Here is a 14,968-nt window from a genome sequence, read left to right as displayed (position 1 = left end):
GTCATATCTGATTCAAATTGGTTTCTTAGTGAATGTACAATTTCATTTTCTAAGTAACATTGGTTATTAAATTTCCCTCGATACTCATTAAAGCTGGCCATACATTTAAGTTTTGTGATCTTTGAGTACGATTTTCTAGCATTCAGCCGCGATTTGCATCTTCTTACACAATGTTAGTAGTATGTAGTTTAAAACATATCGTGCTAACGAAATTTCCGTCTGTTGTAATTTTTTGCATCATTACTACTTTCAAAGTCATCAAATTCTTGTATTAGTAGAGTATTGGATGACATCAATTTAATTTTATGTAATATACGCAAGATTGAAGAATGGCTTAATCATGTATTAGCAGAAATTTGTTTAAGGATGCATAGATTTTCAATAAAACTCTACATTGCATCTAAAGTTTTGTTGTCTTTCATAACAATATTGGTAGACCTTTCGAAAAGCTTCCAGTTTGCCAAAACGTTTTATAGTTTTTTTGCACTGTCGCGTTATAGATAGAACAATTTGGTTTGAAATCTTAGAGAAACGATATAGTTTGCGAGAAACTAAAAACGTTAAAAACATGGCAAAAACATTTGGCAGTTAGTGGGTTAATAAATCACTTTGTGATAATTTAAAGCTGTTTTTACGTTTTACCCTGTAGAGTGGCTCGTATATGTAAAAGAATGTTGTCGAAGGTTTTGTCATTCCAATTTATTGATTTATCGACCAAGCTCTGGATTTTGTGGAGTCTGTTATTTTTCTAAAAGTAAATTGAAGCTTCCGGGAAATAGCTGCAGAAGCAAATTCGCAAAAAACAATCGCCCCCTGCTCCAATAATTTGTTAGATGTGGTAGTCTTTTCAAGTATCCCAATAAAAATAGGATGAGAAATTAGGATGGAAATATGGCGGACGAGGAGGCCATTTAATTTAAACGTCTACCAATGCCCACGAAATACCTCATCTAGATAATGCCAGATATTTACGTAAAATCGATGTGTTGAAGTCATATCTGACTCAAATTGGTTTCTTAGTGAATGTACAATTTCATTTCTAAGTAGCATTAGTTATTAAACATTTAAGTTTTGTGGTCTTTGAGTACGATTTTTTAGCATTCAGCCGCGATTTGCATCATTCTCACACAATGTTAAAGTTTAAAACATATCTTGCTAACGAAATTTCTGTCTGTTGTATTTTTTTCCATCATTACTACCTTCAAAGTCATCAAATTCTAGTATTAGTAGAGTACTGGATGACTTCAATTTAATTTTATGTAATATATGCAAGATTGAAAAATGGCTTAATCATGTATTAGCAGAAATTTGTGTAAGGATGCATATGCATAGATTTTTAATAAAACTCTGCATTGCATATAAAGTTTTGTTGACTTTCATAACAGTAATGGTAGACCTTTTCTAAAAGCTTCTAGTTTGCACAAACGATTTATAGTTTTTTGCACTGTCGCGTTATAGATAGAACAATTTGGGTTGAAATCTTAGAGAAACGATATAGTTTGCGAGAAACTAAAAACGTTAGAAACATGGCAAAAACATTTGGCAGTTAGTGGGTTAATAAATCACTTTGTGATAATTTAAAGCTGTTTTTACGTTTTACCCTGTAGAGTGGCTCGTATATGTAAAAGAATGTTGTCGAAGGTTTTGTCATTCCAATTTATTGATTTATCGACCAAGCTCTAGATTTTGTGGAGTCTGTTATTTTTCTAAAAGTAAATTGAAGCTTCCGCGAAATAGCTGCAGAAGCAAATTCGCAAAAAACAATCGCTCCCTGCTCCAATAATTTGTTAGATGTGGTAGACTTTTCAAGTATCCCAATAAAATTAGGACGAGAAATTAGGACGGAGATATGATGGACGAGGAGGCCATTCAATCTACAAAGTCTACCAATACCTCATCTAGATAATGCCAGATATTTACGCCAATTCGATGTGTTGAAGACATATCTGCTTCAAATTGGTTTCTTAGTGAATGTACAATTTCATTTCTAAGTAGCATTAGTTATTAAATTTCCCTCGATACTCATTAGACCTGTCCATACATTTAAGTTTTGTGGTCTTTGAGTATGGTTTTCAAAGCATCTAGCCGCGATTTGCATCATTATCACACAATGTTAAAGTTTAAAACATATCTTGCTAACGAACTTTTCATGTGTTGTAATTTTTTCCATCATTACTACTTTCAAAGTCACCAAATTCTTGCATTAGTAGAGTATTGGATGACTTAAATTTCATTTTATGTAATATACGTAAGATTGGCTTACATCATGTATTAGCAGAAATTTGTGTAAGGATGCATATGCATAGATTTTCAATAAAACTCTGCATTGCATCTAAAGTTTTGTTGTCTTTCATAACAGTATTGCTAGATCTTTTCGAAAAGCTTCCAGTTTGCCCAAACGTTTTAGTTTTTTGCACTGTCGCGTTATAGATAGAACAATTTGGGTTGAAGAAATCTTAGAGAAATTAAAACCGCTAAAAACATGACAAAAACATTTGGCAGTTAATGGGTTAAGAGAAATCACTTTGTGATAATTTAAAGTTATTTTTACTTTTCACCCTGTAGAGTGGCTAGCATATGTAAAGGAATGTTGTCCAAGGTTTTGTCATTCAAATTTATTGATTTAAAGAGAAGTTGTAAACAAACGAATTACAAGAGTGAAGGTATGTGATGACACCGACAAAAATAAAAAGTGTTTTTAATTTATGGCATTGAAACGAGAAATCCCAAAAATACTCTCTAACACCTCTATAAGCTCTAACGTGCATAGAATTTAATTTTCAAATGCGTCGAGCTTGATTTGGCGCCAGATACGGTCAAAAAATGGGGAAGGGGGACCGGTGTTGTTGTTGCACATCTTTTTTATAAGGAAAAAAGAAGAAAATAAGAGTTTAGATTTAAGAAGAAAAGGACGAATCTAAACCGGGGACGATTCGCGTTAGAAATTACAGAAATAGAAATGATGACGGACTTAAAGAGAAAGCCCCCGAAACGGACGTTGATTTTTTCTCTTTCTCTAATAATAATCATGAGGGGGAAGAGAAGAAAATGGGCCACTTCTATTTTGGTATACAAAATTGCGCAGGTTAAAACAAACGAAGGAAAAAAAAATTAATTAAAAAATAATAATAACAATAACAATAAAAACTGTTGGGTATAATAATAGTAAGCGAAAACGGGTACGACACATAAACTCTCTATCTATCTCAAGATTCTAGGGCATTAAACAGGACTCTTACCTGTTTTAGCCGCAATGACACAGATGTCACAAAATAAACATGCGAAACAAAACTGTGGATATGTCGAAAATATAGTTAAATTAATGTATGTGTAGAAAATAAGTGCGCGCGGAGAAATGATGTGAAATAGAGAATACAGGAGCACAGTGGAAAACGAACTGTGCGATTAGAAGAGACAGGCTCACTATTTTGTTGTGGATCAAATTCGTTTCTCTCCTCTCATCTCTGCGGCTCTCTCTTTTAACTTTTCACCATTCTCTCTCTCTTGTATCCACTTCTACAAAGCCGCCGCGGAACATGCCTGGCAACCTGCACGCAACCGACACCGTTCCGCCCTCCCACCACTTTACCATTCGGAAAATGCCACTCTCCCATTGGCTCGACAACCCAAAAAACGAACTGCGCACGTCCGGTGACGTCACGGCAGTTTCGTGCTGGCCGTTTCGCCTATTCCAACGGCCGCGTTTCCCTTCCCGCATCGCCGACCGCGTTCAGTTGAAAGCCGTTTGCGCAAAGTGCAGCACCCATTGCGTGTCGTCTCTCTACAAACAACAAATTTAGTGTTTAACGATTGTGATAAACGTCGCAAATAGTGCCAAAATAGGTAAGAAAAGCGTTTTTCCATTCGTTTCGTTCGTTTTCGGTGGGAAATTGTTGGGATTTTCGGAGATTTTTCGCGTTTCCGGTCCCGGCCCAACATGGATCGATTGAGCTTACGGACAAAGCTTTTCTTTCATGAGCTTTTACGATTCAATCCGATCGCGGGGTGGTTATAAATTTAACGGAATTTATTTCATTTATATCGCGTCGAGATTTTTTGCATTATTTTAATCGGATTTTGAAAGATTTATGATGGGTTATTGATGATTTTGTGGTGACGCCACGCCATTTTCCTAAGTTGCTTGGAAAAGCGGCCATTACTGGGTTTGGTCGCGTTGCTTTCCTTTCCCCCTCTCCCCTCCTCTACCCGGTATTTCGCGTGACGTCATCTAATCGTTTGTTCTCGATCACAGTTAACTTGTTTTTGTCGACTGGTAACTTATCATATTTTAACTTTATCCATTTATTATAAGAAATTTTTAAGTTTTAAGTTAACTTTTTTTTTATTATCTTTTTTTAACGATTTTAACTTATAATAATCCAATTTTCTTTTAAATATTTTAAAATAAATTTTTTACATTCGTATTTATTCACGGAAAATTTTCGAGATTCCACAAATTATTGATGTCTTCTTATTAAAATTGATAAGCTCTAAAAGATTATTACTCTGGAATATTTCTGTATCTACATTTTTAACATCTTTGTTTTATTTTTATTTTTTAGAACGAAAATATGGAGGACGACCAACAATTTTGTTTACGATGGAACAATCACCAATCAACATTGGTGGCAGTCTTCGACACATTATTAGAAAATGGGACGCTCGTCGACTGTACATTAGCTGCCGAAGGAAAATACCTTAATGCTCATAAAGTAGTATTATCAGCTTGCAGTCCATATTTTGAGGTATTAATCAACATAAAATAGGTCTAAATTGTTTTTTAATGAATTATTTTTTTCTTCAACAGTCGTTATTATCACAAAATTACGACAAGCACCCAATATTCATACTAAAAGATGTGAAATACCAAGAATTAAAGGCGATGATGGACTACATGTACCGTGGCGAAGTAAACATCTCCCAAGACCAATTGGGTGCGTTATTAAAGGCAGCCGAATCCTTACAAATCAAGGGCCTGTCGGACAATAGAAAGGGCGAGACTGAAACGAAAAAGACGGTGGCGCCACCTCCGCCGCCCCCCGTTTCGAAAAGTCCCCCCCCGAGCGCGGCCTTACCCCGCGTTCAAGGCCTCACGATAGAACAAAGACGCAGAGAGATGGAAGAAAGTCGCGAAGGATCGCAATCGCCAGGGGCGCGTAAGCGAAAGAGAATCCGACGACGCAGTCTCGAAGATATCGAGAATCATCATGATGCCTCGAACTCGTCCGAATCTCATCATAGTAGCAGCCACGCGCCCGCCCAGAACATTCCCACAGCGCTCTCCGCCGCGGCGGCAGCTCCAATTAAGGTGGCCCCGCCATCGACCGACGTGCCTGAACCAGTAGAGTCCAAGTCGGAGATACTGACTAGGCACAAGCCGCCTACAGCTATAGTGGCCGCCGCAGCCGGAGACCCGGAGATCACTCAAGTTCCTACTAAAGAAAAACTAGAAACACATTCTGAACTGATGCTAGAACCAAAGGCTGAATATATCGACGAAATGAATGAGGACAGTATTGAAGATTTGACGCTTGATGATGATGATATTAGTAATATGGAGCAGATGGATGATAGCGGTGCAGGGCCTAGTCATGGGAATTTAGGCGAAGCTTCCGGACAAGGTTTGTATATCATTTTATTAAATACTTTTATTTATTTACTCAGCTAACTTCCAAATAGACTTTATCATAAATATTTAGTAATCAAAATTTTATCATTTTCAGTTTTTCCTGGAAAATGGATCAACTTTATTTTTATTTTTTAATAAAACATATCATGTTTGGTCATTTTTGCTAAAATTTATCTAAAACTTCAAAGGTATAAACTGTACAATTTTTAATTTCCTTATTATTGCTGGATCTTTTTCTTGGCATTTACTTTCCATAGAAATTTCTGTTCTAAAGGCGCATATAATATGAGAAAAATGAAAGTAGGTTAATAAGAGTATTTATTTAATACACAACCATATTCATTATTAAATTGTTTATAATATAACCTATAATTGAATCATAATTCTTGTATCATCTTTTGCTTTAACTTTGTAATTTGTCTTTAATAACTGCTTTAAATTCTTAATTGTGATTTAAATCCAGGTCTTAACCATTTTTGAGTAAATTGATTTCCTTAAATATTCAACTGGTCTTTCCAAATTTCGAAATTCTACAAGATCAAACAAGGTTCTCATTTTCAATGACTGCTTTCTATTTCTAATTCAAGTTCTTTATAATACCCAAATCTATACCAGTAATTCCACACTTTCTTAATATGTTCAAAAGCGTTCCATGCTGATTTCTAGATATATTCACATATAATAAAGAATTAAAACTTGTGTTTGACTCAATTTGAAGTCCTTTTGATCCACTTGAAAGGGTGGAAAAGCCTTACTTTTGTATCATTCAATATTATTAAGATATAGAACTCTTTCTTCATCATTACATCAAGATAAATCTTGAATCTCATTTCATCACATTTGATATTATATTGCTTAGAGTAAAATGTAGATTGGATGAAATAACATATGGAGCAGACTAAAAGGGTAGGTACTATTAGGGGCCAAATTGAAGATATTTTCTTGATAATGTTTTGACCACAACTTAATAATCACAAAGATATTATAGAACATTAAAGTTGAATGATAGGCTGAGCATTTCTAACTATATACAAAATAAACATTTGCAAATGTTTCAGGGTTACTTAAACAATGCATAATTAACAGAAATGATAAAATCTTTGTAACATGGCAGTTATGGCTATTTAAAAATTTGTTAAAACGCTCAAAAACTGATGTTTGTTTGTTGTGAACCTGATACCATGTTTTTATTGCTGCCAATCCAGTTAATTTGGTGAATGGTTTATACTAACCATGTGCAATGCAGCAAAATTTAGCACCTAAGTGAGTTAGCACAATGTATTAACTCAATTGCGCCATAACACAGTTGTCTCTTTCAAACTCTTAGTAAATGCAGGTTTTATACGTAATTAAGGGCTGGAATTTTCACCTACACATCTGAAAATCTTCAATAGCTATTTGACAGATTTGTCAGATTTTTAGCCCTGTCTAACTCCACTAAATGAGAATATGTTATGGTGGCGGTGTACAAAACGTGAATATAAGGGGGTACATGCCGCGTTTTGTACAACGTCGCCATTATATTTGCTCATTTAAAGGGCTATAATAGGGTGATAAATCTGACTGATCTGTCGCATAGCTATTGACGTTATAAATTGTTTGGCCGCCTGCGCCATAATGGTTGTGCGTTAAACTGCTTTGGGTCGGTGGCGCAATTAAGTTGACTCATTTTAAAGTTGGGTATCAGCGCACGCAACACACTGTATAAGTTAACTCAATTGCGCCTCGCGGTGTTATACATCTCTACTATCCGTGCAAAAAGTCAAAGCCCCTCACTTTAGACATAGATATACTTCGTAACCGCTCAATGGAAAAAATTGCTGTAAAGTTTATTGTAACCAGTAAACATTTCATATCACATGTTAATTTGGAAATTTTCGGATCCGCGGTTTTTCTTTTATCGCGAGTTAAGTAAAAAAAGTACCCGATTTTTGAGAGTGCCAGCAACTTTGTCTACTTTGCGATTTTTTTTCTCCCAAAACTATTTCACAAATTTGAGCTGGTGGTAAACTGATGTGTTCTTAATGTGGGGCATATTTCATTTTTTCGGTATTCCATCTAGTTTCGCGGAAAATCGCGGTTTAGTAGGATGCGGTTATTTCGAAAACGATCTGGCCGATTTCAACGCGATTTTTACCAAAATATGTCAAATAATGTCGGTTGTCGGATTCGGTTATCAGTTTTTCAAAATTATGGCTCCCTAATTTTTTAAGAGAGATTTAATGGAATTACAAATTAAAGAGAAACGGAAATAAGCTATGCGGAGAGAGGAGGGTTCCGTGCAATTGGAACAGATGGTGTGTTCCAGACACTACGTCGCGCATTTATCTTACCTACCTAAAGAAATAAGGCGCGACGTCCTGTTTGGGACGCACCATCTGTTCCGATTAGACGGAACCCCCGTCACCCCGCAAAGCTCATTTCTGTTTCTCTTTAATTTATAATACTATTAAATCGCTCTTAAAAAATTAGGGAGTTCTAATTTTGAAAAACTGATTATTTGACATATTTTGGTCAAATCCGCGATTAAATCCACCCAGCCGTTTTCGACATAACGGCTTCTTACTAAACCGCGATTTTCCGCGAAATTGTATGGAATATCGAAAAAATAAAATATGTCGCTCATTAAGAACACATCAGGCTACCACCTGTTCAAAATTCAAATTTTTTCGAAGGATAGTTTTCGAAAAAAATCGCAAAGTTGCTGGTACCGTAAAAAATCGGGTACTTTTTCATTTAACTCGCGATAAAAAAGTAAACCGTGGATCCGAAAATTTTCAAATTAACATATGTTACGTAGATGTTCAGTGATTACAACAAACTTTATCGCAATTTTTTTATTGAACGGTTGCGAAGATATCGATCTCTAAAGTGAGGGACCTTGACTTTTTGCACGGATTTAGATGCAAGATAAGATGCAAGGACTGATTCTCGCTGATTATCCTTTGCAGCCACAATTTTGCGAGTGGCTAAATACTTGTTTCAGAGATTTTGTAATTAATTTTGCATTTAAAACATTATTACTAGACGTTTCATGAATTAACATCCATTATTTTTTTTAACAAATTACGTATTATCTAAAATAACAAAACTGCTGAAACAATAATGTGTCTAGTTTTACAGCTCCTTCAAAAATGATTATGGCGTTGACAAGTATTTTAATTGTTTTTTACTGAATATCAGAGGTTCTCAAAAGTGGACGTTCACTTATTTAAAAGATTAATATGCGATATCTACGTAACTATTAAGTTTTTAATAAAACATTAAGAAAATCTTCAGTTTGACTCCTAGTACCCACTCTTTTAGTTTGCTCTATATTATAAATCACCCTGTATAAAGCAATTTATAATGATAAAATCGAAATAAGAGAGTTGGTTTTAAAAAAGTTGATAAATTTTCTGGAAATGATAAGATGATGATTACTAAATGTTTGTGTTAACAAGGAATAGAAGTCCAACAGAATATTTACATCCGTTTAGAAGTTAGATAAGAGTTAGATAAAGTTATGTCCTTGTTGGGTATTTGTTTAAACTAAGAAATATCACTTGTATGCTGCCATTAATAGTATTGCCAATAATAGTAATAAAACCTGAATTAAGGAATACAGCGTGTCCCGTATCTTCCGCATCAGAGCATTATACGGTTGTAGAATACATTATTCTGAAGCGATCTTTCTAATAAAATTTTTTCGAAATGTTTATAATAACCGCACGGGAACTGTTTAACGACGACCAATAACGGACAACTTTGATTCATCGAAAAAGTTTATTTCTCTTTCCATGACGAATCTATTGGTGAGTACACGTGGGAAACGAGTTATCATCGGCGTAGCGGACCGGCCGAGGGTGGCACCGATTACCTGAGTCTGATTTGCGATCTGCTGATTGGACGAAAAACAGGTCCTTTAAACAGTTCCCGTGCGGTTATTATAAACATTTCGAAAAAATTTTATTAGAAAGATCGCTTCAGAATAATGTATCCTACAACCGTATAATGCTCTGATGCGGAAGATACGGGACACGCTGTATGTTAAATGTATTTACAAACAAAACATGTTTGGTAAGTAAATAATTGTAATGCTTTCAAAAATTCAAAGAAAAATTTATGATATTGTGTAATTTTTTGGACGAGTAGTAGGAAATAAAACAAACACTTATTACTTTAATCAACAACTTAAATAAAAATGTTCGAGTTTGTAGAGAGGGTTCAACAATTCGTCGCTAAGTTAGTGTTGTTTAATTTGTTTTGAACTTGTTCTCTTTGCACCAACTCAACCTCACCACAAACTTCTCCATGTAACAAAGTTTACAGATTCCTAGAATTCATCCCTTGAGCATTACCCTTGGAATTTAGTCATTTAAATCCCTTGACAAAGCATTGCCGCTATCTATCAATGTTTACAAGTTGATAACAGACTGAGAACACTATTTTGCTAGGAATTATTTTACTTTGTTTATAAACATTTGAACATGATTTGTTCTTTAACTTTGTTACAAAATGATGAGAAGAAAGTTCTACATAAACTTTAAAGTTTTACATAAACTTATAGAGCAAAAGCTTTAAGCATTTAACTACTTTTCTGGCATTTTACAAAATTTATTCAATTTGATGCGTGACCTTAATTTTTAATGTCAGAATGCAAAATTATAATACTAAAACGGTAACTTTCAATGTAAAACTTGTTTACATTTATAACAACGACATGTGTGACTTTGTTGATGAATATTTTTGAATCTATTAGCCAAAAAGTATTACGTAGAAGTTAATTAAAATAAAACTTCACTTATGATAATAACCAATTTAGGCGTACTTTAATATTTATGAAAGGGTTGGCATAAAGTGTGATATGCAAAAATAAATTTTTTAAATGTTAATTTATTTTTTCCAGGATTTGGCGGTTGGCATATGGGAAATCAAAGTCAAGATGAAGTGTTTTTAGCAGCACAAGAAGCTGTTGGGGCTCACCGCGACTCTCAAGGTAGGATTTGAAATCCATTTATTTGCACTCTTTCACTCGCATGCAATCAGTACATATAAATAAGGCAAAATAAAAATAATCGGTATTATTAAAAAAAATTTAATTTACCCGAATTTATTTCTGATTTGGAATTGACGTTTAAAACAATGAGAGATTTTTGGTATTGCAAATTTTTGTATTACCACTCTCAAAGTTAATGGAACGTTGGATTCTTAATTGGGAAATAAACGTTTTTTTTATGTTAGATGGTTGCCGGAAAATTTATGTCCTGATTGCGTACTGGTTGAGGAGTTTTTCGGCTACACCTATGCAAATTGTATGGCAAAACTAACACCTCGAGTATTATCCAGTCTCTATTTTTATTTTTTGAAACGTACATAGTACTTGGTAGTTGTTGGCCTTTAGTTTTTATTATTACCCTTGCGCTTTATGTATTTATTTGCTTAGATTTTTTCCGTAGTTGCTTTGAAACATGACGTTTTATTACCATATTTCCCCCGTTGGCAAAAATTATTTAAATTTAACAATGGATATATAAAATTTTTAATTTTAATCGGAATTATTGAGTAATTACAAAGTTATTTGATTTTATTTTTAATTAATTTATTAATTTGAACGATTCATTTGAATAATTTTTTTGGGTAATTGAATACGCGAAATTTCAAATCATTTTTTTTTCTAAAGAAATCATCTTGCGTGTTTACGCAAAACGAAAGGTAGGAAGGGGGAGAATGGTTTTTGGAATCAAAATGAAAGCCCTAAAATTAATTTCTAATTCATTAATTTTTTGTTGTGGTGAAAGACTTGGCTTTCTCTTAATTTTTGTCACGTCGTGCTTGCGTCATATTGATTCCAACAATAGGGACTGTTTAGTCTCGGTGTTTTTTTTCACACTATCTTTATATTTTATTTGATATGATTTTCAATTTTTCAAACGTTATTTCGCTTTAATACGTTTATATTTTCCTTTACTCAAATTAAAATGTTAAGTCGATTTAATCCGTTTTTATTAATGATAATAAATAAGCCGTTTTGCCACGCAGTCGTAGGTGTATTAGTAATTTTTCGGGTAATTGTGGTCGCCGCGATGCCATCTTGCGCGTTGCGCAACGTGGCATCGCGTCGCCCCCATTTTGGTATTAATATTTGATATGTTGGCCTTCTATCTGATATTCTCTTATCTTTTTAATCTAACTGATTTCTACTGGTTTTTTATATACATGTGCATGCTTAAATTTACTTGTTCATATTTGTCTTATTATTTATTTATTTTTTTGAGATGTACATTTTATGATTGTGTAGTTGTTCACGTTTTTGTGTAACAACGAGGTAATTAAAAAAGTTTAGTTTTTTTTTGTTGCTGATTTTTATTCGTGTTGGATAAAAATCGTTGTGAGTGGAGTTTGTTTTAAATTCATCACTTTTTTTATGTAGCTATGAATACATTTTTTTGTATTCATGGTGAGGTATATTTAAAAACAGTTAAAAAAATTCTACGTAGAATTTAGTTACTTTTTAACTAAATTTGTTTGTAGAAATAATTTTTTAATAATTAAAGTGGTGTTAAAAAGGTATAAACTTGCAATGCTTTTTTTTGTAAGTTGGAATTAATTAATTTTTGTTCAAAATGTTTTGTAGTTGTATACATTTTTTGTATACAATGAGGTATCGCAATATTTTAACAATTGTATCAACAATTGAAAAATTACGAGTAGAAATAATTTCATATAGAGTAATTAACCATGGTAATAATTTGGAGATATTCTTGAAATTATATCTTGGGGTTACTAGAAATTATTTCGATTGGATAATATTTCAATTTATGAAGTTTGTGATATAGGTAGGTATGAGAAGAAAGTGATTTAAAGTGATACTTAATAATTAATTGGCTGTGCTTCACTTGTTAACATTTATTTTTGTTAACAATTTGAATTGCCGATTATTTATAAATTTTAAAGTTTAAAAATAACCTTTTAATTAAATTTTCGGGTTCAGCTCATTTACGGCCATCATCAGGCAACTTCATATTTATGTGGTTCCTGATGATGATTGTAAATAATTGAAACCGGTGACGTCCATGAAGAATACGTAGTTTTTAAATTTTTATTGGTATTCGTCATAGATCATATTGTTTGTTGTAAGCAATTTGAAACGTGGCAAAAATTCAAGAAGATGAAGTCAACGGTTTTGAGTAAGTTAAAAAAGTTTTTTGGTATATATTTTATGGTTGCATATTATCATATTTATTGCAATATGAAGTTGTGGTGAATATGTGAAATGTTGCAATTATAATTTATCTACCATCTTAATAATTTCTTAACTAGTTGATATAGAGTGGGTAATATGCAACATTCGCACGATTAATTTTTGGTCCTCCCGCCAGGTTAATACGTATCTTGATGCATATTGCACACTTTACTCTAACTAGTTTCGAGTTTATTAATGGTGTATATGAGTTAGTGAGCAATGTATATAAAGCACAAGTTTAATTGGTCAGGATGAGTCCTGCTTGTACGGGTTGGTTTTTACAAACGCCTTGCATTTTTGAAACTGGCAATGTAGACATGTTTTGGGTGGGGTTGGTCTATGATTAGCCTTCTCCACTTAAATTGTGATTTGGCTGTTTCGGCTTATGCAGGCTATGTTTGAAAAAGGCACCTTTATGAGTCTTCTTTCCTCCAATAAAAGATGCGCTTTATTATTTATTCTACTATTCAACTGCATTATTAATAAGTGTTGTGTTAAAGCGAGATATTTTATAGATGCATATTATATTTATTGCAACGTGATGTTGTAGTGAATATGTGAAATATTGCAATTATAACTTATCTTGCATTAATGTGTTAAGGTGTTAATTTTGGAAAAAGTATTGGTTGTAAGTATTTTATTTACAGGTTACTCATCACAGATTTTACAACATAAATGTTCCTAAAATTAATTTGTAGTTAAATTTGTTTGCAATATTTTTTGTAAATAAAATTTTCGCTTATAATTAATTTTAGGGAAAAAAGTGATTTATGCTTATTTCTGTAGCAGCTTTGAAGCTGTGAGGTATTTTTTTGGTAAGAAATCTAAAAAAGTTTATTTTTAAATCTTTTTTAAGATTGTTGCTATTTTTAATGTTATGGCGTGATCGGTGCTAAATGTTTGTGTGAATTTTAACTAAGCCAATACTTAAAAATTTGGCATCTAAATTTTTCCACATAAAGATCACATCTAATCAAATTATTGTGATCTTTGTTCTGTTTGGATTTAAATGCCATTTTTGAGATGATTAATGTTTAATTTATGATAAGTCTATTATATCAAAGAATCATTTTAATTATTAATGATACGATTATCATTATTTTTTAAACGATTCCTTGACCAATTATTTTTATCACACTTTAAGCATTATCTCTTAAAACAAGTTTGTCTTATTGAATGTATGTTTTTGTATGGGCGATTTTGTTTTCAGTTTTTCCATATAGATATCTTCGTAGCGGATGAGACTCTTACTTTAGAGCGGCACCAATGTTAGTGCTGTGTTGCAAAATTTATGTGGAGTGTGTTAATAAAAACGTTAATTAAAAAATTAATCAAATTTGTAATAAATAATAATCTATAATTGTAACTTTTCTTTGAGTGCAACTTAAATATGTTAAAAAATCCAAAATTGTTTTTAACGAAAATAGTTTTTCTGTATTTGAAAAAGGTAATACTGCGCAGTACTTTTTTCGAAATTGGGATATTATTCTTCGTTAAAAATTGAGGTTATTTAGTAAGCAGGCTAATAATTTTTTTATGAAAAATAATTTGTCTGGGTGGAGGTGGGCATAACAAAAAATTAGATTAAGCTTTTTTTTTAAAAATAAACCAAAAAAAGAGTAAATGAATAAGAGGTAGTTTGTAAAATTCGTATCAAGAAGGACAGGTTTGCAGCCATTGTGGAAAACGCTTCAAGTACAGGTCCGGACTCTACCGCCATGCTCTCTACTGCATCGAATGATGTCGAGACGACCGTTTCTAAAGAGGTTTCCGAAGATTTATAATGAGAAAGGTAATTTTTTGTTTCAAGAAAATCGTTTTTGATATTTAATTTCTTTTGCCTTGTGAATAAAATTCTTCAAAATTAAAATGTTAATCTACTAATGAAATTTGATTTTATTGTTAAATTAATGTTTTAGTTTTGGGGAATTTTTTTGATTAAATTAACTTCTTAAATTGATTTAAATTTTATTTTGAAATAACTCAGTCGATTATTTCTTATTGTTGCAGAATCTTCATTTTCGCTATCCACCTTCAGTGATGATCTGCCGAAGAATCCATTTATCAATTTTTGTACATCAAAATTCTATGAATAAACATTTCAATCTGACTTG

At 32.8% G+C, this 14,968-nt stretch overlaps 2 protein-coding genes across 52 annotated transcripts in view; one reads left to right on the top strand and one right to left on the bottom strand.

The window, feature by feature from the left end:
• The window catches only part of LOC111415677 (BTB-domain-containing protein pipsqueak), a 52,535-nt gene extending 49,118 nt beyond the window's left edge, over positions 1-3,417 (bottom strand). Inside the window, exon 1 of one of the 2 annotated variants that reach the window (XM_071194786.1) lies at positions 3,240-3,417. The gene's annotated coding sequence lies outside the window, so the exon portion shown is untranslated. The remainder of the gene's footprint in view (positions 1-3,239) is intronic. The other variant, XM_071194782.1, reaches the window with a different exon arrangement.
• Positions 3,418-3,725: 308 nt separating this feature from the next.
• The window catches only part of LOC111415678 (longitudinals lacking protein, isoforms H/M/V), a 289,549-nt gene continuing 278,306 nt past the window's right edge, over positions 3,726-14,968 (top strand). For 39 of the 50 annotated variants that reach the window (XM_023047476.2, XM_023047483.2, XM_071194861.1 and 36 more), the window contains exons 1-4: positions 3,728-3,843; positions 4,563-4,745; positions 4,808-5,621; positions 10,518-10,607. In XM_023047476.2, coding sequence (XP_022903244.1) covers positions 4,572-4,745; positions 4,808-5,621; positions 10,518-10,607 — 1,078 coding nt within the window. In that variant the 5' untranslated portion in view covers positions 3,728-3,843; positions 4,563-4,571. Of the gene's footprint in view, positions 3,844-4,562; positions 4,746-4,807; positions 5,622-10,517; positions 14,647-14,864; positions 14,965-14,968 lie in introns of those variants that run through there. The other 11 variants (XM_071194791.1, XM_023047445.2, XM_023047439.2 and 8 more) reach the window with 4 other exon arrangements.

The sequence above is a fragment of the Onthophagus taurus genome, chromosome 1, assembly GCF_036711975.1.
Source record: "Onthophagus taurus isolate NC chromosome 1, IU_Otau_3.0, whole genome shotgun sequence".
Taxonomy (NCBI): Eukaryota; Metazoa; Arthropoda; class Insecta; order Coleoptera; family Scarabaeidae; genus Onthophagus; species Onthophagus taurus.
The sequence above is the reverse complement of the archived record's forward strand: the minus strand, read 5'-3'. Positions and strand labels throughout refer to the sequence as shown.